This window comes from Microcaecilia unicolor, chromosome 7 (genome assembly GCF_901765095.1).
Source record: "Microcaecilia unicolor chromosome 7, aMicUni1.1, whole genome shotgun sequence".
Lineage (NCBI taxonomy): Eukaryota > Metazoa > Chordata > Amphibia > Gymnophiona > Siphonopidae > Microcaecilia > Microcaecilia unicolor.
The window spans coordinates 45,962,088-45,988,975 of NC_044037.1; the positions used below are offsets into that span (position 1 = coordinate 45,962,088).

General features: G+C 42.3%; 1 protein-coding gene across 1 annotated transcript in view; it reads left to right on the forward strand.

Moving 5' to 3' along the window:
* Nucleotides 1-26,888, forward strand: part of GPC4 (glypican 4) — a 214,880-nt gene that overhangs the window by 169,989 nt on the left and 18,003 nt on the right. The window contains 1 exon segment of the mRNA XM_030208703.1: nt 10,698-10,863. Coding sequence (XP_030064563.1) covers nt 10,698-10,863 — 166 coding nt within the window.

Consider the following 26,888-nt stretch of genomic DNA (forward strand, 5'->3'; position numbering starts at 1 on the left):
TAACTAGCTCTGATCTTACTCAGAGGAGGCTGTCACAAGGGCACTTCTGCTAGAAAGAAGATTTGGTTTTTGAGGGCCACTAATAATTTCCGAATTTCTTCCTGAACTAAGCACAACACCAGAACAAATTATATCTGGATGTACAGTTACACGCAGCGGGGTGTTCCGGTTTCATCCTGGCTTTGCAGCAGCACTGTTCAAACCTTTAGCAATATTTGCCGCATTTTGATGCTTAATACTGGGTTCAGGTGGCCACTGGCCTTTTGCCAGCTGTTCAGTGAGTGTCCTAAAGAGGTACATCAACCCCTCTCTTGCTTAATGTCCTGTTAATGTGCGTAAACTCTTCTTACTCTAGAACATAAATTGATCTCTGCTTGCTGACTAGCCTATTCTCATCTTTTCGCCTCTCCTCCTCCTCTCCCCTGTATAGCTTGTGCTGAGCAAAGGTGTATAATATCATTAATATACAAGAAAAGCAGTGCACTAAAACATATGTGCTATATGGAGCTGCTTCAGGAGAAAGATGAGAGGTAGGTTAAGGGGACTGATGGTGAGGGCAGAAGGTAGTTGAGATTGAGGAGGTGTTGCTGTCTCTATCTCAGCCCCCATTTCTCTCTCACCTCCAGTCCCAGTTCCTTGCATTCAGCATACCCCTTTAGATTATATTATTCACTGCCTCCACTCCCTCCGTAGCCCCATCACTCACACCTCTCCCTTCCCGCAAGTCTTATTGCTCCACTCCATACTTCACATTTTAACCTCCTCGGATATCCCCTATACCCGGAGCAGCAGCTTTGTGTTCAGGGTAATTGGCATAGCCAGAGTGAAAAAGGGGTAACCCCCTCTCCCGTGACCTTTTACGTTCTTCCTTCATCTCCAAACCATTGCAACTATGTAAGCAGTGTATTTATTTAACAAAATTTATAGCCCACACATCGTAACATCTGAGCGGGTTAAAATAAAACAATAATAAACATCATTAAAACAAATAGACATTACAACTATATAGAATTCTAAAATAATAATAATAAAAAAATTAAAATGCAAACTAATTGTACAAATGAAAAATGCAGTTATTGCTATAACTGCATTTAGCTAGCACAAGGCAATCAAAACAGTGTGCTACCCAGAAAAAGCCTTACCAAACAACAAAGTCTTCAACTGCTTCCTAAAAAAAAGGCAAGGAAAAAATTTGACGCAAAGACAGCAGAAGAGCATTCCACAATGTGGGGCTAACAGAGAAAATATGAGAATGAATAGTTTGCAAACGAACATCATGAAGGGAAGGAACTTGCAGCGACACTTGATCTTGAGACCAAGCAGGACAGTACTCCTGCAACCTCTTGAGTCAAGGCCAATGGAACATCATCATATAAAGCTCTAAAAACAAGCACCAGCAGCTTAAACTCAACCTGCCAAACGAAATGTGGAGTGATATGCTCCAATTTACTGACCCTGCATAATTAACCATGCTGCAGAGTTTTGTGCCACTTGCAATGCCTGTAGCATTGTATATGGTAAAACCACACAGTAAGGTATTGCAATAATCAAAATACGGCAGCACATAACTCTGCTGCACAAAACGAAAATTCTGATCAGATAGAAAATCTCTTTAATCTAGTAACTTAACACTAGAAAAAACACTAGCTTAACAAGTGAAACAACATATGGTTTAAATGACAATGTAGTATCCAAAATTACTCCCAAACTATGAATACAAGCAGAGACGGGGACAAAAACGGAATCCAGATTAAAGCCAGGGAAAGGACAAGCCTCTCCTGACCTTGCTAGCCACAAAATCTGAGGTTTGGCTACATTTGCCTGCAGCCAAGTTTGCACAGACTGAAAATAAGACTCTATCAACCCCTCCCCCCCTTATCCACTGCTGCAGGAACAGGAAAATAAAACTCTGTATCATCAGCATACAGCCGATAGCGAATGCCTAATCCAGCCAAAACCTTACTAATTGGTGACATAATCAAATTGAACAACAATGATGACAAACACAAACCCTGTGGAACACCAACATCAACTGGCATCCAGCACAGTTGTGAAGAATGCTGAACCACCTGGAAAGTATGCTAATCTAAAAAAGATTGAAACCAAGCCATCACCTTTCCCGAGATTCCAAAGGAATGCAATTGGCGTAACAACAAAGTATGATCAATCGTATCAAACGCAGCAGCCACTACTACTACTACTATAAATCACTTCTATAGCGCTACCAGTCGTACGCAGCGCTTTACAATTGAACATGAAGAAGACAGTCCCTGCTCAAAAGAGCTTACAATCTAAATCAGGACAAACAGACAGGACCAAAAAGGATAAGGGAAGGGCAGACAGAAGGACACATAAGGATAAGATAAAAGTTACAAGTCAGGAGTCGAAAGCAGCATCAAACAGGTAGGCCGGATTTGAAGGCAGCCAGGGATGGAGCTAGACGTAATGGCTCAGGAAGCCTATTCCAGGCATAAGGTGTGGCGAGATAGAAGGAGCAGAGTCTGGAGTTAGGGATGGAGGAGAAGGGTGCAATTAGGAGAGATTTGCCTAGTGAACAGAGTTCTAGGGAAGGAGTGTAGGGAGAGATGAGGGTGGAGAGGTAGTGAGGGGCTGCAGAGTGAATGCACTTATAGGTCAACAAGAGGAGCTTGAATTGTATATGGAAACGGATAGGGAGCCAGTGAAGTGATTTCAGGAGAAGGCTGATATGGGCATAACGACTTTGGCGAAATATTAGTCATGCGGCAGAGTTTTGAACAGATTGAAGAGGAGAGAGATGGCTGAGTGGAAGACCTGAGAGAAGCAAGTTGCAGTAGTCTAAGCGAGAGGTGATGAGGGTTCTGATAGCATGTTCAGAAAGGAAAGGGCAAATTCTGGCGATGTTATATAGGAAGAAACGACAGGTTTTAGCAATCTGTTGAATATGGGCAGAGAAGGAGAGGGAGGAGTCGAAGATGACCCCAAGGTTGTGAGCAGACGAGACAGGAAGAATGAGCGTGTTGTCGACAGAAATAGAGAATGGGGGAAGGGGAGAGGTTGGTTTAGGAGGGAAGATAAGGAGTTCAGTTTTGGACATATTGAGTTTCAGGTGGCGGTGAAACATCCAGGTAGCAATGTCAGAGAGGCAGGCAGATACCTTGGACTGGATTTCTGCCGAGATTACTGGTGTGGAGAGGTAGATCTGGGAGTCATCAGCGTAAAGGTGATACTGAAAGCCGTGTGATGAGATCAAAGCACCAAGGGAGGAAGTATAGATGGAGAAAAGGAGAGGTCCTAGAACAGATCCTTGAGGTACACCCACTGACAGCGGGATAGAGGAAGAGGAGGAACAACCAGAGTATACACTAAAAGTACGCTGTGAGAGATAAGAGGAGAACCAGGAGAGAGCAGAATTCCGAAATCCAAGTGAGGACAGCGTGTCAAGGAGTAGGCTGTGATCAACTGTATCAAAGGCAGCAGAATGATATCCACATACAATGATATCAAAAGAAACCGCTCACCCCGATCAAAACCAAGTCGGATATCTTCCACTATAGTAAGCAACAATGTCTCAGTACTATGACCCATACAAAAGCTGAACTGAAAGGGATCTAATAAGGAATAACAATCCACAAAATCAGTCGGTTGAGACAGTACTAACTTCTCAACCACTTTCACAAAGAAACCCAAGTTTGAAATTGGACAAAAATGTTCAACCCGATCCGTTGACAAAGAAGACTTCTTCAACAAAGGGCGAACAGCTGCCCTTTTCAAAATTGCATGCAGTAAGTCGTCATCAAACATCCGATTTGAAAGCTTTTAAAACCGTAGAACACAAATTTGAAGGACTACTAACATTCTTTAATGACTGTAATACCTGCGCCACTTGCATAGCCCCCACTGCGACGAATTCTGTCCACAACGCTGTAGAAAAGCATTAGCGTCATATCTGTTATTTGAATGCTCGAATGCTTGCTTATTAGATGTTCTATTAGTATTATGCTGACAACGTATTATATGAATGTCAGTAGTGTTAAATGTGTATATTTTTGATACTGTTTCATGGTAGTCCTATTAGGTTTTAATTTGCTGCTCTCAAGTCTCATGTTTATATTTGGCCATTTTTACTATTGTTATGCTGTTATAGAATTGTAAGTTTTATGTTAAACAGTACCTGCTGTACACCACCTTGGGTGAATCTTTTCATAAAGCTGGTTGATAAATCCCAATAAATAAGAAATATGTAAAAATCAAGTATGGAGCCATAGGTATCAACTCTGTGGGTGCTGAGCACCCACCGCATTGAGCAAACTTCTTCACTGTATTCAGAAAGCAATAATTTGGGTTGCACTCAACACCCATCATTTTGCAAAGTTGGCTCTTGTGCATGGGGCCTGTGAGGCTTGTTCTTCCTCGTTGATTCAGCAATAACACCACATAGGTTTCTTGTTACTAAGGAAGCTCATGCAGGACTGCTGCACTGCATATGAATTTGTGCGCTCTCATTCATCCTGTGCCTGTCATTTTCACTTTGCAGGCAAGGAGAGTAATTGAATGCAGGAGTGGAGAAGCAGCAACAACGCAGAAAGGGTGATTGTGGCAGATCAAGGGCCAGGATGGGTCTTTGACCCAGTACTGGCTCTTGACCTCTGAGGTTTGCACACCACCAGTCTAGAGTTTCTTTCTGTGACAAGCCTGTACTAGATCTGCATGTTGCAGTTGGTCAGCTGTTCCTGTTCCCTCAAGGGCCTTAAATTGATGCATTAAATTGTTACAGATGAGACCAAAGTTCAGCTGCTCATTGGGAGCTACAAAGCCAAATATCTAGAAAATCTTTGCAATTCCAGATATTTGAATTCCTTAACCACATTCTCAATTACATGCTAATGATAGTCTGTCTTAAAAAAAAGTTACTTTTAATGGCCTATTTATTTATGAAGGCTTTTTTCATCGTTGTGAGCATAGATTCAGTCCTTATATACTGACATGCTTTTTCTTCAAATATAATCCAAATTTTCTCAGGTATCCAGCCAGATATAAAGAAGGGAATGCTTAAATGAAAGTTTTTTCAAACAGCCATTCAATAACTTTATATATATATATATATATACACACACTTCTAATTGACCTCAGCGATGTTCATTGCCAGCTAGAATTAATTAGATTATATACATATATAATCTAATTAATTCAAGCTGGCAATGAACATCGCTGAGGTCACTTAGAAGTGTGTATATATGTGTGTGTATGTATATATATATATATATAAAGTTAGTGAATGGCTGTTTGAAAAAACTTTCATTTAAGTATTGTCTTCTTTATATCTGGCTGGATACCTGAGAAAATTTGGATTATATACTGAAGGTGCCAGGAATGATTGTTTGAATTGAGCCACGGTTTTGATTTTCTTCAAATATGGCATTAGCAGGAAAATAATTTGTAATGATACAGGGTGAGAAAATAGTGCAGTTTAAAATTTAGAAGGGATATTCTTGTGGAAGGAAATTCCAGTCAACTCATTGGTTACCGCTAAATTACTTGGTTTTCCAAAGGTGACATTCTTTTTTTTTTTAGGGTTGTAACCTATGTAGTTTTACAATAGCTTGTAAAGAATTTGATGTATTACCTTAAATTAGGCACCTCAGATAAAGTAAGTGATTGACCCATTGTTATATTGAAAGCTCAGTAGTACAAGAGTACAATCCAACCTTCTTTTATCACCTTCTTTTTCCTTAATGGGTACTTGGAATTTGGGTTAGATGTTAACTTGACAGTTTTCACCTTGGAGGACTGCAGATACTATTTCAGCAGTTTGACTAAGGCAAAACAACTTGTAAGGACACTGATAAGAGAGAGCTGCTATCAGAAACATCGTGATTCTAGCAAGGCAGTATTTATACGTTGTTTACAGTTAGTCTTGCCCTATCTAAGGTGACCTGACCTCTGTGGGCAGGCAGTAAAGGCTGACTGTGATCTCAAGTTTTGCTACATTATCCTTGTAAGCATGCATAGCAGGTTTTTAAACTATACTTCCAGTAAAAATTAGGGTTTGCAGTACACAGCATTAATTGTAATTTAAAAGATTACAATTTAGTTTTTCATTTGTAGTATCTCAAGCTCTGTTGGAGAAGGCTTCATCTGTTTTGACCAGGAGAGCTTGATATTTAGTGTAGTCGCCATTCCGTAAAGTCAAATGTTAACTTTGTGCACTGATATAACATGGGAGAAACTGATTCCCTTCTTCCCCCCAGTTGTGGTCTACTCAACCATGTTTGCATAAAAACTAGAGCTCTTTGGCCAACACTGCTGCATTTCTAGATCGTACCACAGGCTTTTATTAATCCAAGTTTCTACACAGCTGGCACATGGGATTAGTTTAATTGCAAATTATACCAAAGCAGTTCATGAAAATAAGATTTCAGAGAAGTAATAGCAAGCGAGTTGGAAGAGAGTGAGAGGTAAATGGGGAATGGTGTGAAGATGTGTATATAGGAGTTAAATCGGAATCTGCCCATTTTACCAGATTTAATTAGGTGAACTAGGCTCTTATACTGAAGTGTTTGCTGGGTCCCAAAAGTTTGCTCAAAGAGCAGAATTGACGTCTTCAATCCCGATTTGAGTGAGGAATGTGTAATGTTTGATATCAGATAGGGGTAGGAGAGACATAACCGAAATCTATGTATTAGTGGCTTCAAGGCAGATTCTCAAGGGTAGTGGATTATTAATAGAGCAAGTTGGGAGGCTATAAGGAGGCAAATTAGAAAATAGTGGATTGGAGTGTGTCCCCCGAGTATTTGGGAGAATCTGAAGGCTCTAAAAGCTGCCAACAGCACTTCACTAGGAGTGGGATTACATGATTGTATTTGTGAGCACCGCAGGTAAGTTTCACAGCATAGTTTTGAATGAGCTGAAGGCAATTCATATTGGCTGTGGAAATACCCATTCATTGCTGCAATCCAGTCTATTTATTCCAAGTGTATATACCAAACTTGGGAGATCTTCTCTAGGAATAGATGGAGGGCATGAATCTGGCACAGGAAGAAAAATTATCTTAATGACATTTTTTTTTCAGGGGGGGGGGAAGGGGGTGGAAAAAGTTAGTTGTGCATTAAGGGTGACTCCCAGTATTTTAATACTCCCTTTAAGAACAAATGGGGTTCCATAAATAATACGTGCGGAAGAATGAATATTTTTTTTCTAATAACACACACACATCTTCAGATCTGTATAGGTTTAGTTTTTGCCTAATGTTCTTGCAACCAAATGATTATTTAAATTGTACAGTCCAGCATTCTGATTTAAATGTCTACTAAGAAGTACCGTGCAAGCGTGTTAGGTGACCTAGGCAAACTTTCGGTTCTACGCCCTCCCTCCACCCCCATTAACATTTAGAATCTTTCTCCCCCTCCCCCAACAAACATGATCACCAGCACCACCCTACTCAGAAGAATCTGGCCACAGGAGTAGTCTGAAAACTTCTCACCCTTCTTGCTAGTAAAAGTACTTTATTGTATGCAAATCTCTCTTGTATATTAAGGGGTATACTGAAAGCCATACCTGTTGGCGGCCCTTTAGACTGGGATTGAAGACCAAGGTACTAGTTGAATATGGGATGCATAGAAGTAAAAGATAATGCCATAGCCCTGAATTAGAGTAGTGAGGATTGCTAGAAATAGGTTGAAGAGAGTGGAGGCAAGAATAGAGCCGCCTCTACCTTCATGAAGATAGGCTTAATGGGTGTTAGGGCTCTTTGACTGAAAAGGGATAGGATAGTTCACAAAATCACGAATGGGTAGAATAGGTGATGGCTGTTTAACCTTTCATGAAGTATCCTGAGTTTGAAACTAACAATCGATAGATTCTACAATTAGTTTTCAAAGGTATTTGTTGATGTAGTGCATGTTAAAACTAAGGAATCTGTTGCCAGTGAATGTGGTCAAAGGTGACTAGCAAAGCAGGGCACAAAAGTGGTTTCAACAAGTTCCTGGAGGAAAAGTCCATGAAATATTAGCCAAGAAGGCTTGTGGAAAGTCATTAGTTATTCCTTGAGATATTTTGATCTACCTTTTGGGATCTGCTGGTAGTTGTAACTTTGGTTGGCCACTGTCTGAAACAATGCTGGGCTTGATCGTCCATGATCTTGAGTCAGCATGGTTTTTCTTATATTAATGGGCAGGCAAAGGAAGTTCTGCAACCCCAAGTGACAGGATGAGTACCCAGTAGGACAGGGCTCCTTCAAACGTGCGCATTTAAAGACCTGGCTGCTTCCTAAGGAGTACTTTTACTAAGTTGCACTAATGATTAGTGTGCTCTAAATAAGGCGCCCATTATATTCCTATGGGTGTCTTATCATGTGGTGCACCTTAGTAAAAGCATATCCGAGTTCCACAACAGCAGTCGCAGTTTATGGATCCAGGCCTTGTGCATCGAATGAGTGGGGCCTAGTGGCTAGGAAGTTGGCTTGGGCTAGAAAGATCATACTATTTCAGTGTTCAGCTATCATCTTTCGAGGAGACATGGTATGTCACTTCCTCCTTTGAATCCCTCTCCTTCTTTAGCAGAATTTGGGCGGGTTTAAATCATTTCATTCTATAACAGTTTCTCTTATGACCCCCACTCCTCAAAAGAAATGCAGTGAGACAGTATGAGTATTGGTTTAGAGGTGGTGAAATTCCTTTTGGTGAGATTTTGTTTTTTTAATTGCATTTCCAAAAAATTACATCAAAACAAATATGAATCAGAATAAAGAGCTTAATAACATATTTATTTTTCAAGAAATAAGTAAATTAGCGCTATATAGTCCACAAATAGAGAGGGAGCAAGAATCAGAATTGTCAGAGGAAGAGGAAGAAATAGATTCTAAACAAAGCAAGTGATCAATCCAATATAAATGGCTCAGGGAGTCAAAGATGTCTTAAGTCCCATCTGTGGCAGTGCCCCCTTCCCTTCATGGAAAAATTGCAATTGGGAAGCATCATAGAAAATATATATGTGTGGTTGTCCAAACAAACTATACATTTACATGGGTATCTTAACTGAAACTTAGCACCCACTTCCAATACTCTTTGGTGAAGGGCCAGGAACTGCCTCTGTCTGGCGTGGGTAGATTTAGCCACTCAGGAAAAATGGAAATTTGAGCCCCATGGAAGTTCAAGACTTTAGTTTTAAAGTATAGTTGCATTAAAGCTTCCTTATCCTGATTAAAGACAAAAGTCACCAACAAGGTGGATCTTAGCACTACCACTTGTGATTTCTCCAGATTATCAGTCAACTTCAGACTATCTGTGGAAACATCCACCATTGAGGATTCTCTGTCAGGAGTAGATTGCTTCTTAGAAATTGTGTTTAAAAAGGATTTATTTTCTACCATCAAGGTATTTATAAAATATTTCCTTAGGTGACGTCATTAACTGAGGAAAATTTAACAGAGACAAGTTCAAGTATTTAGTATAATTCTCAAAATTGTCAGTTTTCCTGTAAATCAACAAACGGTCTTGTAATAAAGTAGCTTGAGAATTTTTAACCTGAGTAACTTGGCCCATTAACTCTTCAGTCTTCCCACCGTGTGTTTTCAAAGTTTTCTTCAGCCTTCCTAATCCTACAAAAGTTCTCAGCTACCATTGGGAATGCCAAAGAACATACCTTATAGATAGATTCCAACCCAGCCCTGATAGTATTGAGAGTCACCTCTGATGGTTTAACCGGGGGGGGGGGGGGGGGGGGGAGGAGAAAGGAACCAGCCTCCCTCCTGGGGCTTCCTTGGTCTTTCCAGAAATGGACTGTGCTGCAGCAAAGACCGACGATGACAATAATGCCAAAGTAGAGGGTGAAGCCTGCCCCCCCCCCCCCCCCATCAGAGGCTAATAACAACAGAGCCATGCCAGACACTAACAGCATCTCTGGCATCATCATTCTTTGGAGTGACGGAGGGCCAATTGGGCTGAGCGATGCTTCACTCTCTAGCGCAGGGCTCTTTCACCTTGCGCAGCAGAAACATCCAGAGGAATGTTCTGACAAGTGAACTGGGTTAGCTCTCTGCTGCCGGGAGCCAACCGAGCCAGGGTGAGCTCGAGGCTTCCCTTTCTGCTTAAGCATCAGGAAATGTAAATGAAGGAAAAACACAAAGGTTCAGGCAAAGCTCAGTATAACACATCCTTGCTGGTGGCCATTTTGCTCCCCTTTTTGGTGAGGTTTTGATACATTTATTTTATTCAGCTCCTGGTGACCCTGGGTAAGTTACTTAACCCACCATTGCCCCAGGTACAAAACATAAATTGTGAGCCCACTAAGGACATTTATTTATTTATTTATTTATTTTGTTGCATTTGAAATAATATATAAACCACTTTGTACCATAGAAGGCAGTATATCAAATGCAATAATAGTAATAATAATGTCTTTAAATTGTGAGGATTTGTTGAACGATCTTGTAAAACTAAAAGACTGGACAGAAAAAAGCTGGTTAAATTTAATATGTACAAGTGCAAAGTGTAATACACAGGGAGAAATAAACCTGACCACTGGAACAAAAGGCTGGTATTTAATGAGAGCTTTTCGAATATCTAATGTCTTTATGTACCATTTATATTATTAGAGTTCATTGTGTCAACATGTTTGTTCTGTTTGCCCTACTATCTTGAGTTTCAGATTTCGGAGACTCTGCTTTTTAGCTGCTTCTTTTTGGGACTTAACAGTCTGTATTTCTTTTCCTCCAAAAGGTAAATCCAACACCTCAATGCCATCAAGCTCTCCTGAAAATGATGTACTGTCCCTACTGTCGGGGCCTCGTTACCGTGAAGCCATGTAATAACTACTGCCTTAATGTCATGAGAGGCTGCTTGGCCAACCTAGGGGATCTTGACACAGAGTGGAACAATTTTATAGGTGAGAAAATATGGATTAATAATTGTATGGTGTGTATGATCTGAATGCCATGCTAGAAACTGTGTATTTGAAGGTAGCCTCCTTTTAATTGAACACACTCTTATTTAATAGAATAGCAGATTGACCCCTTCGGGTGGAATGCATTGTTACCCAGTAAGTCAGTGGTTTAAAACCTGAGCAAGGTATAACTGTAACTGCTGTTGTTGCTCAAAGTGGTAGATTAAAAAAAACAAAACTTTGAGTAACTTTTTCAGTGGTGTTATTTTTGTTTCCAGGGTTTACATTTTGTACTTAATCATGTTCTGAGTTTACAGTGCTAACATCTGGACCATCATGAGAGGTTCACAGACTTTTTCTCTGCACTTTAGATGGCGGTTGTAGGTGTCCTGTTGGCTGATCCCAGTCTGCCTGGTTGTTGCGTTCTGTTACTAAGAATGTATCTCAACTGGCAGATGTAGAAATGTGAGAACTTGTGGGATAACATTCCTTTTCAAAGTCTGTTTTCGATTCCATCTGGTTCTCTTATATTTGTGGGTAGAGAACATATAGGATCCAACACTCCCCTCCACCCCCAGTGTCTTTGAAAATAGAGTTGATTGTTTTGGATAACTTATAAATTTTGTAATATTCAACCTCAGAGGGCACTGTGACCACTCAAGTCCTTGCTGTGTGCACCAGTCTGGATGGTTTCACGGGAGCTTGGCTGCTCTGTGGCATGTAGTATTGCTAGACAATGATAGACGAGATTGTTAGGCATATATAACCTGCCAATTTCATTTTTCATATAGTTAGGAGGAAGTCCTGTTCCCAAAGGGAACTGTTAGTGAGTTTCTGCCAGACAGAATTTTTAGAATTTATTATGGAGGAGAACTTTCAGCTCATTCTGCTATTACCCTTGTGAAGTCGGCTATAACACAAGAAAGCATAGATGATAACCTGACACACTAAGGTCTTATTTCACCCAGGTTGGCTATTGGTGCTGTGGTGGTCAGTCAAGGATCAATAAGGTCTAATTGGTCATGGCTTCCCTATTCGTAGGCTTTTCCAGTTGTCGTCTTCTATTTTTGTTTTGTTTTGTTTTGAGAACGGAGGCATTTTTGAGGACCTCGTCTGTGAAATTTGCAGGTGTATGAATTAACTGGGCATAGGACTAAAGCTCAGCAGGACTGAGCTTAATATTTCCCAGAGCTGGAGCAATTATCATTTTCAGAATGAGGAAAAGTGTCATAGGCCTGATAACCTCGAGAGAGCTGGGTATTTATGCAATTTGGAAATTTTCCACACTAGACCCAGTGTATTCCTTAAGCACGAACAGTGTCTTTCCTAACCATCTAACCAAAAACACCAGAGTGGGTACTTGGGTAGGAGATCTGAACACTTATATTGGGTACTATGTTGCCAGGTGCAATTCAGGAAATGTTCATGAAAACGCTGTGCTTACCATGTGTTGCAAGACATTCTTTTAATGAGCTATAGTCGCATTGCCAAGCTGTACGATGAAAGGAGTGACATTTTTATGCAATAGTGTTTTGTTATTGAACAGGATGTGCCTGCTGTAGTGCAGTTTAGATTTTACGGTGGAATTTAACTTCCTAGCTGGAGAGGTGCCTGTTTTAAATGTAAATATTTAGCAAACTTGAAAGATGGATTCACATCTGGGAAGTAAGAAAAATACAATTGACTCCTAATTGCAGCTGTAATTTTTGACCCTGTCTACCTCTGGTTCATTGAAAATGCTGGAATTAGCAGAGTAGAACAAAAACAGGAAAGAGAACTCCTTCCTTGACCCACCACCAAGGCACTGATTTTTTTTTTCTTTCCTTTTTTTTTTTTTTTTTAAATAGCAAACCTCTGCATTCAATTACACTATCCAGGAATGGGCCTATAGTAGAACTGTGGTACAGCTTTCTGTGTCTTCTCCCCCCCCCCCCCCCCCCCCCACACCTTTCAGCAGTCCTTCTCATTCAAGCCCAGATAATCAAAAGCCCCCCGCTGTTCCAAACAGCGCTCTGAAGGCATTCAAAATTCGAAAATGGCGGTGCCCTGCCCAGTGTATCCTGGGCGGGGCTTCACACCATATAAGGGACAACTCCACTCAGCATATCCCAAGATGCACTGGGCAGGGCTGGGCACCACCATTTTTGAGGCGGCGCTGCTGGAAGAGGAAGGAGTCTACCTCCCTCCTCCAACAAAGGTACGGGGAGTTGGTGAAGAAGGCTCCTAGACCACCAGGTCGGGGGGGGGGGGGTGCTACATGGTAGGGGGGCTGGAGACCCACCAGATTTCCAGCCCCCCCCTGAACTTGTGTTGGGTGGGTCGGGGGAACTGGAGGTCCACTAGGGTTCCTGCTCCTGCAGGGGGCTGCATTGGGGGAATGGGGAGCCTGCTAGCATGCAAATGTATGCTGGACAGGGCTCACCATTTCTCCCATATGGTCTGCAAACTCTAACGCCAGCTGCGAGCTGGCGTAGGGATTGCTGCAGACAACGCACCAATGTTTGGCACGCTGCTCGCTAATCATTGGGGAGGAATACGTTTAGCATGCATTTGCACTAAGAGCCCTATTTTGCATGCCTTTGAGTTTGTTGTTTTCATGTGCTCAAGGGCTCTGATCATAGGGCAGTAGCAAACGCAGGCACTAGTATAACACTAACAGCCTCTAGCACCTGCGTTTGCTTCTGATCAAAAACCCATCAGTCAGCTGCTGGTTTCAGGCGCAGGACTGGAGGAGCTGCAAAAAGGGGAAAAATACTGATACCCTTAGGAGTCTCTGAGGCTTGGCCATGAAATGTAGGTCAGAATCTCCAGTCTCTCCTGATGCCATGGTAAAGGCCACAAAATTTGGCCCTAGCTATGGAATGTGCAGGTCTCCATGGAATCACTGCAAACCAGATTCCAGGCATAACTTGCGAAGTGCTTTCATTGATGACAGTGATACTAACACAACTACCCTGGGATCATGTTTTCCATGTTTTGTAATTGTTTTTTTTACTATGTAAGCCGCATTGAACCTGCTATCTGTGGGAAAGCGCGGGGTACAAATGTAATAAATAAATAATAAATAAATACATGTTGGCCTAATGTTAGGAGGACAGTAGCATTGTAGAACCCCTCCTCTATTGCCTTTGGGGCCAGAATGCAACATGTGGGCCTCAGGCATCACAAGAGGACAGAGCCCAATGTGTAGCAAGGTCTCTATCCTCCATGTAGCAATCTGGCATGGATAATGTGAAGGAATTGTGGGACATGGAAAGGAGAAAGGAATAAGAAGAATGAGGCACTGGGAATGGGGGAAGCAATATAAAGAATGCAAAACTAGGATCCCTGGATGGAAGAGGGGGAGGGGATCTTGGAGTTGGCAGCTGGGGGAAAGTGACTGGGGGGATGTGAAGAGGTTGGAGGACGTATGAGAGCTGGAAGTAACAGAAGGGCTAGAAGGGGGTGAAGCTGCAAGTGAGGAGTCTGTAGGGAAGGTAAGCAGTAAAAGAAGGCACTGGTATCTGGAATAGGTATAAAAGTATGTCCTCATTCTTTTCCCTCTCCTGATCCTGGTTGTCTCTTCCTCTTCCGTGCTATATCCTATTTCTTCTGCACTGTTTTCCTTCCCCTCTCCTTGTAATCCATTCTCCTGATTTCCCCTATTTCCTTTCCCCTGTGTATCAGTCTGTCCTTCTCCTAAGGTCCCCTTTTCATCTCCATCCCCTAGATTCTCTCATGCTACTACTACTACTAATAGAATTTATATAGTGCTACCTCTGCCTCCCTTCTCTTTTCTTAGCAGCAAAGAAATGTCAAGAAACTCTCTATAAAGTACAACACATGGTTTGATATTCACATGCATTGAAAATGATTTAAGTGTACTGCATACTTGCCACAGAATATTGAAAACATTGTCCCAGAAGACTGGAGTGTCTGCTGTAGTTGGACTGTGAGTAGTTCTTGTAGGTGAAGAATAGCGTTTCGTTATCCCCATACAGTTAGTATGTTAGTAGGCAGATCATAAGATAGGGGCCCTGTTGCACCATCTTGCAACTAGATTTGGCAAACGACAATATATATATATTTTTTTAATAGGCCAGCAAGCCTACAGTGTTTTGTGATATGCAAATGTACTAATTTTATACTGGAGGAGCGAAACGCAGTTCAAATCCCACTGCATATCATTAGTTTTTATATTCCACAGCCTCCTTTTTCAGGTTCTGACCAGTGGAGGAGTGGCCTAGTGGTTAGGGTGGTGGACTTTGGTCCTGGGGACCTGAGGAACTGAGTTCAATTCCCGGCAAAGGCAGCTCCTTGTGACTCTGGGCAAGTCACTTAACCCTCCATTGCCCCATGTAAGCCGCATTGAGCCTGCCATGAGTGGGAAAGCGCGGGGTACAAACGTAACAAAACAAACAAAAAATAAATAAATAAATAACATACAAGAAACTTGGACATTACCAAGGAAGTAAATACAGTACCACATATTGACTAATCAATGCCCAAAAAATTAGTATACTTTACATCTCCTGACTAAATAAATTAGTATAAAAACACAAAACTAAAAACTTTCTAAAGAAAGACTTTAGAACTTTTCTAAAATGCCATAAAATCAATTATTTCTAATTGAAAATGGAAAAGAGTTCCAAATTAAAGCTGCCTGAAAAGTTAGAAGAATAGAACCTTTTAAACCTAACCTTCATTAGCTTTGGGAAATTAATGCCAGACAACCTGTGGAGCATACCTATATTAGAGCAAGTGTAAGGTGATGCATGTGGGAAAAAAGAACCCGAATTATAGCTACGTCATGTAAGGTTCCACGTTAGGAGTTACGGACCAAGAAAGGGATCTGGGTGTCATCGATAATACACTGAAACCTTCTGCTCAGTGTGCTGCTGCGGTTAGGAAAGCGAATAGAATGTTGGGTATTATTAGGAAAGGTATGGAAAACAGGTGTGAGGATGTTATAATGCCGTTGTATCGCTCCGTGGTGCGTTTAGAAAAGCGAATAGAATGTTGGGTATTATTAGGTAAGGTATGGAAAACAGGTGTGAGGATGTTATAATGCCGTTGTATCGCTCCGTGGTGCGACCGCACCTTGAGTATTGTGTTCAATTCTGGTCGCCACATCTCAAGAAAGATATAGTAGAATTGGAAAAGGTGCAGCGAAGGGAAACTAAAATGATAGCGGGGATGGGACGACTTCCCTATGAAAGACTAAGGAGGTTAGGGCTTTTCAGCTTGGAGAAGAGACGGCTGAGGGGGAGACATGATAGAGGTATATAAAATAATGAGTGGAGTGGAACAGGTGGATGTAAAGCGTCTGTTCACGCTTTCCAAAAATACTAGGACTAGGGGGCATGCGATGGAACTACAGTGTAGTAAATTTTAAAACAAATCGGAGAAAGTTTTTCTTCACCCAATGCATAATTAAACTCTGTAATTCGTTGCCAGAGAACGTGGTGAAGACAGTTAGCTTAGCAGAGTTTAAAAAGGGGTTAGACGGTTTCCTAAAGGACAAGTCCATAAACCACTACTAAATGGACTTGGGAAAAATCCACAATTCCAGGAACAACATGTATAGAATGTCTGTACGTTTGGGAAGCTCGCCAGGTGCCCTTGGCCTGGATTGGTCGCTGTCGTGGATGCTGGGCTTGATGGACCCTTGGTCTTTTCCCAATGTGGCATTACTTATGTACTTATGACATGGGGACAAAATTTGTACTCATCCTTGTAAACTCTGTCCCCGCCAGCTCTGTCCCCATACACACATCCAGCTGAAATAAACCCCCTGCCACCCTCTATCCTTCCAACCCCAACAATATATCTGAGATTTGAGAAACACACTGCAGCTAACGCCGGTCTAGCATCTCTCCCCATCCCTCCTCAACCCTCTTTCTTGCATTTACCTCATTAGTTTCTTTTCCAAAAGGCAGCAACAATTCCTATAGGCTGCCGTGCCATGGTGCCACCGGCATTAGCCTCTTCACTCTACTGTATCCTGCCTCTGAGGATACAGGAAGTTGCGTCAGGAGGGAGGCAGCAGCAGGGAGAAGAGGTCGGCGGCAAGGCATCCTGTGAGAATTACTGCTGCTTTTTGGAAAAGAAAACATAAGGTAAACTTGTGGAAGAGGGTTGAGGAGGGAAGGGGAGAGTGCCACCTGAGGCCTTCCCCTTAGTTGGCCTAATGGGCCGCCACTGAGGGAGGTGCAGAAAGCTACCAGATACAGGCCCTCATGATCCAAAGCCCCGCTCTGTTCCAAACAGCGCTCTAAAAATAGTGCTGGAACAGCGTAGGGCTTTTCTGCATAGATGATCAAAGATAATGCATGCAAATCTAAGCAGCGCTATTATCTTTGATTATCATGTAGAAGTGCGGGAGAATTGTGCCTGAGCATGCGCTCAGCACAATCCTCCCGCGCTTGTTTGACAGGTCTGGGCTGTCAAAAGCCCAAACCTGTCAAACAGCCTGCCCCGAGGCCCGAACAACAGGGGCTGGAGGTCCGGTGGGTCTCCAGCCCCCCCCAAACCCCCAGAAATTGTGAAGTGGCTGCCTCCGGCCAAACGCTCTCCCACCCAGTGACGGGGGGGGGGGGGGGGGGGCTGGAGGTCCAGTGGACCTCCAGCCCACCCCAACTCCTCCCCCCCACAGCGTTCTCCTTTCAATCCCTGGTGGTCCGTGGTGACAACCCCCCTCCCGGCCCCCCCTACCTTTCGTTGGAGGAGGGACGCAGCCTGCCTCCCTCCTCTTCCAGTCGACGCCGCTGCAAAATGGTGGCGCCCAGCCCCGCCCATTGCATCCTGGGATGCGCTGGGCAGGGCTACAGACCATGTAATAATCCACTAAGTCCAAACATTCTTTTATTCTCAATACCAATAAACTATGATCATTAGGCTTTGGAAATATTATCATGATGTCAACAGTATAGATGAAAACATCCACTCCTAATTGATCTCACTGTTTTCTAAATTCCAGTTCACAATAGGCATTGCATCCTATCCCATGCTATTTTAATTTCCTCAGGAATCTCTCTTATGCAGAACTTTCTTAAATGCCTTCTGAAAATCCAGATAGATCGTTCACCCTTATTGACATGTTCAACACCTTAAAAAAACAAAAAACCACGACATCCCTTTTCTAAAGCTATGTTGGCTCTGCTGTATAAACATTAGGTATCTCCATATGGCCAGTAATTTTGGTTTTCAGAATAGCTTCTACCTTCTTGCCCAGCACCAAATATCATACTTAGTTTTCATGACTGCCCCAGAGTCCTTTTTAAAGGTAAGTGTTAAACAGTGGCCACACTTCCAATCATCACATGTCACAGCTGATCTTAATGATAGATTACAGGCTATTAGCAATAGGTCTGCAGTTTCATTTTTGAATTTCCAGCCCTCTGGGGGTGTACGCCATCCAACTGCAGTGATGTGAACAGGGATTAATAGGAAAAGCCCTGTTAAGGTGCCTAGTTTCATTAACGTTGAAAAGCAGTAACTGAAGTGCCACCCAAAATACAGTAAAACTTTGTGTTGCTAAATTGTTAGTGTTTCCTTTACAGTGTGCTGGCATTGCAAAGCCACATTAGGAATAAAATAGGACCTGTAAGATTTTTTACATACTTAACACTTAATCTCCAAGCTGCAATTCTAAACACGTTTATTTTTTGGTGGTACTAAGATGTCTAGATGCAGTTCTGCATACCAGGCAGTCAGGGCTTTGATTTTGTTTCATTTAAGCAAGTTCAGAAGGGTCTGCAGTAATGAATAATGTTAATCTCCAGAGCCTTTTCATGAATTTTTCACAAGGGTTTAATTAATCTGCTTTACGCTTGTAGAATTCAGCCACCGTTTACATGTAGGACCTTTTTTTGCATTTTTCTTTGCCAGGAATTTTTTTCTTCACTTAAATGGCTACTTCTTTTCATGAATGGTCAAGGGTCCCCATCTCCTCCTCCCTGCCAAATTTACACTTGGATACTAAGCCTTCACATTTTAAAATCAGATCTTAAAAGAGTTTTAGGCTGAACACTACCTTTTGTGCTTGAAGGTCAGTGTAGCTGGTGACGCGCCTTCCTGATTAGCAGCAGCGTACAAAAGAATTGTATTTAAGCAAGAGCAAGCCATTTTGTTTCTCAACCTTATCTTTGTGTAGTTAGTGAAACAGAAGTGTGTGTTTGTGTGTGGTGGGTGGAGATATGCAACGAGAAAATGGCCTTGAAAGCAGAGAACTGCATACTTTAAATCACTTCTTCTTTCCCAAACATGGGGCAGGTGCCGGTCAGAGCTCAGCCAGAATAAGCACGGGTTCAAATTCATTAATGCTTCAAAGGTCCATTGGAACCCTTGGTCATTTTTAAACTCTGCCATTCTTGCCTTTTTTGTGAGCTGGAGGTGGGTTGCAAGCAGGAGCACAAGTTATTGACCTACCCAAAAAGACTACAGTCTAAGTTGTACCTGAAGTAGTGCAGTCTGAAGCGCTACTACCTGCTACTACTATCCATTTCTACAGCGCTACTAGACATATGCAGCACTGTACACATTATATGCAGGTACACTTTCTCTGTCCCTTATGGGCTCACAATCTAAGTTTTTGTACCTGGGACAATAGAGGGTTAAGTGACTTGCCCAGGGGGGTCACGGACTGCAGTGGGAGTCGAACCCAGTTCTCCAGGATCCCAGTCTGCTGCACTAACCTTTAGGCTACTCCTCCACTCCGCCTTGTCAAAGGTCACTGGGAAAAACGGAGATTCTCAACCTAACGCTAACCCTCTCATTCTGTACATGGTGATCACAGTCATTCACATGATTACACTTGGTATTATTTTATCAGTTATGTGTTCAACTTGCTTCATTGGTCCTTAAAATGATCTTAACTAGCACTGTTTTGCATTTACATGTGTAATTTATGACCCTAATCCAGTGGTTCCCAAACCTGGTCCTGGAGGCACCCCAGCCAGTCAGGTTTTCAGGATACCCACAATGAATATTCATGACAGAGAGAGAGATTTGCATGCACTGTCTCCACTACATGTAAATCTTTCTCACGAATATTCATTGTGGGCATCCTGAAAACCTGACTGGCTGGGTTGACGCCAGGACCCCAGGTTTGGGAACCACTGCCCTTGTCTGTAACTTACCCGTGTAAATTGACTTAACCCGTGTGGGCAGGTCATGGGTGTTCCCACTATTCTAGTGCACACTTCATAAAATATTGTCGCCTACACATGCAAGATGCTGCATTCAAGTGTGCACCTGTACATTCGCCTTAAGTCATGGCATAAGTGGTCATGTCTAAATGTTGATACATAAATGCCAAATTATACTGGTATTCTATAATGGCAACTGCAAGCTCAATTCCCATGACTGAATTCACAGTAAGCACATGAAATGGTGGAGCCTAACCTTTCTTCAATGGCCCCTAGGAGGTTAATTCTATAACAGGGTACCTACAAAGGTGCTAGTTATGGTGCGGTTATCTTAGCAGGGTTTAAAAAAAGGTTTGGCTAATTTCCTAAAGGAAAAGTCCATAAGCTGTTATTAAGATGGAAAATCCACTGCTTCTTCCTAGGATAAGCAGTATAAAATCTGTCCTCCTGTTCTGGAATCTTGACAGGTACTTGTGACCTGGAATTGGAAATAGGATACTGGGCTTGATGGACCTTTGGTCTGTCCCAGTATGACAATCCTTATGTGCCTATTTGAAGCCTTCTTTTCTTTACAGAATAGTAGCACAAGTAGAAGAGAAATGCGAAATACCTGTACAAATGTATGTAAATTATAATGTGTATATGTGTGCTTCACCCAAACTGCCATGTACATGCCATCAAAGCACAACATCTACTTTCCTGCTAGTCTGTATTCTGGAAGTAATTTCTGCGCATAAATGACTGGAACCCCCCCCACCATTTAACGCTGACTAAAACTAGAGAGCTCCGTATACAGTTACCCCCTCGGTGGCCAAAGCACATCAACTGAGCTAAGCCATCTTGCATTCAGTCCTTCTGCAAGAATTTTTAAACCAGAGTCTGAAAATTCCTTAACGCGCCTTTATGAATAGACATTATTCTGAATCGGAGCCAGCCTTATTAATGTCAAATGGTGTCAGAAGGAGTTTACTGTTAGTTACGATCACTGGCAGGGACCACAGAGGCCAAATCCTGGCTGGAGCCACATAGCTATTCCACTCTGCCCATATAAGTATGCCGGCCTAGATACACTTTAATGAGAATTTTTCTTTCTTTGTAGCACTTCTTGTCAGTGTCTGTCACTTCTACTGAAGAGCTGTATCCTTCCAAGGCCAATTATTTGTTTCCTTATCTTTTATGACCAGCTTTCACTGCTCTGCTGGAGGCCGAAAGCATTTTCTATATCAGCAGTCAAAGCGGAGGCTGCATTCCTTAACTGTGATACATGTAACACCATAGCACCATGAGTAACAAAGGGCCCAATTCGCTCTACATTCCCATGCTCTTGTGTATGGCCTAGCCGGCTTGAAGCTTAGACACCAAACAGCCAAAAGAATTGGGGTTTGTGTTTCCTTTTCATGCTTTCACAAACACATTATTGATCTGGGGCTTTGCCTTGCTGCTGAGGGAGTAAGTAATTAGAAAACTGAATGATTTTCTGGTGTAAAAAATTGCATTTTTCCCATGTTTGATTATCTTGCCCATTCAAAAAATATTTTAGTTGAAAAGCCACTGCTTTGTGAAGGACGACAGATCATTTTATGTAGGTTGGAGGGGGAGGGAATCTTCCAAAATCTTTGACAAGTATGGGCACATTTTAAAGTTGTGCTTCACTTATTTACAAAAGTTTCCCATTTACCCAGCACATGAAAAGCATGTTTCCTCCGACTTCAGCACAATGATGCATTCATTCTTGCAGTCTTTGCCTACAAGAATTACTTTATTAGAAGCCACCAGGATAAATCATGTTTCATTTATTATCCTTTAAAAAAAAATACAATATGCATTTTGTTGGGAGATATTTTTGCTGGTCTGAACTGCTAAAGCCCAAGCTGTAAGCAATTATTGTCATTTTTTGTGCTCAACTCATCCGCAATCTGTATCTACAGAGTTTTCTGTTCATTTCATCTATAGGTTTTTAGAGGATTATTCTTAAAGTCCATTGATAAGTGTTAACCTGCAAAATGGCATTTCTAAATAAGATACTTAAAGGAATTCCTGTATAAGAGCATCATAAGTGTGGCCCATTAGTATGCAACCATATCAAGCAAAATAGTTGACAGCTACATGCAAATGTGCATGGTATAGTATATTCTTGTATTTTATGTTATTAATATTACCTCTGGTTCCTTTCTGAGAAAAAAAAAAGTATGGCTGGTAAAACAAATTACCGTCCATACTTGGAGTTCTTAGATGCCTCCAGTTTTATCAGGAAAAACTCCAGACCAGTGAGCTCTCAAACAGGAGTTAGTAGCCATTTTTGGCAAAGTACCAAGAAAGGCAACCTCTTCTAAGGCAAGGTCTTTTAACCAGTGGTACCTGCTCACTCCAAAGGATGCTGGAAGAAGGCAAACAGGGTATGGAGAAGGCTCTTGAAATCTGAGGCAATTATTAGGACAGCTATTGGGTACTGTAACTATGTACTATTGTAATTTTAGTGATATGTTAGTAGTTAGCATTGTTAGCGGCTATTAGCTTTTGGTAACCGCTTAGCGGTTTACATTTGTTTACAGTCTCGCACATTTAGTGATCAGCCAGCTGACTGATGCATCTACACCAGTGTTTTCTTACATAAGTACATAAGTAATGCCACACTGGGAAAAGAAAAAGGATCCATCGAGCCCAGCATCCTGTCTTCCGCATCAAATCAGCAACACTAAGTGTGAGATTCTGTGGACGTCTGACGTAAGCATTGTTTTTTTCCAAACCACGGCCTTGTAGAGTCTCTTTATATGTCCTGCAGACACTGGTAATAGTCTCTTTGGTTCTACAGTTGGCTCCAGTTGTCCATATGTAGATATCAGTTGTCACTAGTGGATACATGGTTTAGGAAGGGGGTGCACGGGTTCCTTTAAGTTAAAGGGGTGTGGGAACTAAAAAATGCGAAGAACCTCTGCCCTAGGGGGATGCTGGTATGGAGCCCTCATTTATTAGTGTCTTCCTCTAACATCAGACCACCGCCTCCCCCTGCTGGAAACCAAGTACAGGAGCAGCCTAGTGGTTAGTGCAGAGGACTTTAATCCTGCGGAACTGGGCTCGATTCCCACTGCAGCTTCTTGTGACTGGGCAAGTCACTTAACCCTCACTTAACCCTCCATTGCCCCAGGTACATATAAGTACCTGTATATACTATGTAACCTGCTTTGAATGTAGTTGCAAAAACCACAGAAAGGCAGTATATCAAGTCCCATTCCGTTTCCCCTCTTATCACAGCAGCGATAACAACATAAAGAGGAAGTGAATGTGGCTCTAAGTCCCATTCCTGGAGCCTGTACCCCCTTGCTGCTGCAGGCTACTGAGAGAGAGAGAGCAGGCTCCCTTCTATTCTGACTGCTTTCAAAATGGCTGCTGACACTGGGGCATTGTGCCTGCCCTGACTAGACCACCAGGTAGTTCTGAAAGGGGCTACTCTTTTGTACTTCTACTGCAAGTAATGTAGTTATGATCTTTCACAATAGTTTATATAGTAAATAGGTGCTCCAAATAAATGGTTTCGATACAAAATTTTAGCAGGAGTTTGGCTACTTAAGAAGTAGCCACTCTGGAGTTATGACATCAACTGTAACTCTGAGTGTGGCACAGAGTCAACCACTGTAAAAGTACTATGGCTTTTAGTTTGTTTTCATTAGCTACAGTCCATGTGTGTGGAGGCTACTTTGCTTGGAGGTGAAATATGGTCTTTCATTATTTAAATTATTATATTCTGACTTGGACATTATGGATTTAGCAGAGGAATGCAGACTGCAAGCTCTGACCATCTCCAGCAACCCTCATTGGTTCACATTCACTCAACCAAACTTGAGTTTTTAGTTTCAGTTCCTGTCAAAGCTTTGCGTTTTGGTGAGTAATTTCAATCAACCTGTAGTACACAACTTAAGTAATGTTTCAGGGGTCCTTTTACTAAGCCATGGCAAAATGTGGCCAGCAGTAGTGTGGGCACATGTTTTTGACACACATTGGGCCAGTTTTTACCGTATCTGGGGAAAAGGGCTTTTTTGTCAATGGGCTGGGAACAGGGCCTGTAGGTAAAATTGAAACCAGCTCGCGACTGTTTAACAGCCTGAGCCCTTAACGCCCGTTGATCTAGTGCAGGGGCGTAGCCAGACAATAGATTTTGGGTGGGCCTAGGCAAGAATTGAGTGGGCACCAAGTGTTCTCCTCCCCCCCCCCCCCCCCCCAAAAAAAAAAAAATCTCAGCTGCTGGGAAAACGCTTCTTTCCACCTTGGCAGCAGGAATACACTGAAAACTGAGCAGGTGCAGGTGTTGTGAAGAGTAGCGTTTTCGTTACCATCAGGGGAAATCTTCAGCTGGCGGAGCTTGGGACTCCCACCAGTTACCACTAAACATGTGCTACTATTGGGTGGGCCTGAGCCATAAATGGGTGGGACCTGGCCCACCCAAGCCCACCCGTGGCTACGCCACTGATCTAGTGGTAAGAGCGCACACTGTACACACGCGGTGACCAGTCGTCACGTTCCAACTGCTGATCAACACCCCACGCAGTAGTAAATAAAAAAAAATTTTGTTCTGACAGTATGGCCGCACGCCAAATCCAAAAGTACCACCAGGTGGCATGCTAGTCTGGCGGTAGTCTCATTTTGGCATGCACTGTATGCACACAGAGCCTACCACACCTTTGTAAAAGGGTCCTTAGTTTTTTATGAAAAAATATTTTGTGAAAGGGAGCGTTATTTATGTTATCAGAAATGTAGTACTTAGCACTGTTTCATTTGTCAACATTGTGCCACAAAATCATCTTAACTAAGAACCATTAAATAGAACAATAGTGTTACAAAAGTCATTTCACATATGGTACAGTCCAAAACCTCCTAAAATAAACATGTTCTCTTCAGGGATACTTCCTGAACCAAACTACCTAATCCATTTGTGCATAGTGAAACATGTGAGAGAAAATCTTATCTGGAACAAATCTTCAAGTGCTCTTGAATTCAACAAAGTTATTTTACAGAAGCTAAAACCAATTCATCACATAGCAGATGTAACCTCTAACATGGCCCAAGATTTGCACCCTTTGCAGGTTGTTGAGGGAGAGTGATGATCCCCACTACAGTATATTGAAAAAAAAAGGTCAGTGAGCTCCCCCATGTTAGACAAACCTGGCAGACCTTGACATTTCAGTAGGCTCCAGCCTTATAGAAACAGCAGAACAACATTCTTTGTATGGAAGAGCACAGACTATATTGGTGATACATTTTTCTATTTCAGCTTATCTAAGAATTACCTCACTAAGAGGTCCTTTTACTAAGGTGCGCTGAAAAGTGGCCTGTGCTGGTGTAGACATGTGTATTGGACGCGTGCAGGTCAATTTTTCAGCACACCTGCAAAAAAGGCCTTTTTTTGGGGGGGGGGGGGGGTGCGAAAATGGACGTGCAGCAAAATAAAAATTAGCACATAGTAACATAGTAATATAGTAGATGACGGCAGAAAAAGACCTGCATGGTCCATCCAGTCTGCCCAAGACAAACTCATATGTGTATACCTTACCTTGAATTTGTACCTGTCCTTTTCAGGGCACAGACCATATAAGTCTGCCCAGCAGTATTTCCTGCCTCCCAACCACCAGTCCCGCCTCCCATCACTGGCTCTGGTATAGACCGTATAAGTCTGCCCTCCCCTATCCTCGCCTCCCAACCACCACCCCCTCTTCCCCCCACCTGCTCCTCTAACGTTTCCATTTGGGGCCTGAGACCTTACTGCCACCCATTGACCTAACAGTAAGGTCTCGCGCGTTAACTGGGTGGCCCGGTTAGCGCCATGCGCCAGAAAATGACATTTATTTTCCGGCACACTTAGTGGACACGCATAAAAAAATCTAATTACCGCCTGGGCCACACGGTAGCCAGGCGGTAGTTCAAAACTGACGCATGTAGGCACCTACGCAGCTTAGTAAAAGGATCCCTAAGGATGTAAAAGACTTGAAGCTGTTCAGAGGAAGGAGACAAAAACAGTATGGGACCTGTGAGAATAAACTTGAAGGCCTGAACGTGTATACCCTAGAGCAGTGGTTCTCAACCCAGTCTGATTTTCTGGATATTTATGAGAGAGATTTGTATGCAAATCGATCTCATGCATATTCCATTGTGGAAGCCCTGAAAACCAGACCCGGTGTGCCCCAAGGAATTGGATTGAAAACCACTGCCCTTGAGGAGAGAAGAGACTGGATGGGAGTGGAGGAGTGGCCTAGTGGTTAGGGTGGTGGACTTTGGTCCTGGGGAACTGAGTTCAATTCCCACTTCAGGCACAGGCAGCTCCTTGTGACTCTGGGCAAGTCACTTAACCCTCCATTGCCCCATGTAAGCCGCATTGAACCTGCCATGAGTAGGAAAGTGCAGGATACAAATGTAACAAAAAAAAAATAATAATAATAATAGATATTTAAATACTTGAAAGATATTAATACAAAAGCATTTTTTCAGGGACAGGGAAGCTATAGAACTAGAGGACTTGAGTTGAAGTTCCAAGGAGGTAGACTTAAGGCCAACATCAGGAAATAGCTTTTTCATGAAAGGGTGTGGTAGGGACAAAAAACCGTGACAGAATTCAAGAGAGCATGGGATGAGCCTGGGATGTACAGTGCGGCAGGTACAACTCTACTAGCTGTCTTACTGGGCAGACTAGATGGAACATACTGGTATTTATCTGTCGTCGTTCATCATGTACGGTGATGATGTACAGTGATGATTGCTCAATGGCTGTAGAGCTACAGCATGAATCTGACATTCCAGTCTTTAACATATTTTCAAAAACCTGGTTGTTCTAACAGGCATTTGGTGATTAAGCATATTTTAAATTTATGGTTTCTTTTTACCTTTTCATATATTTTGCATTTATTTGTGATT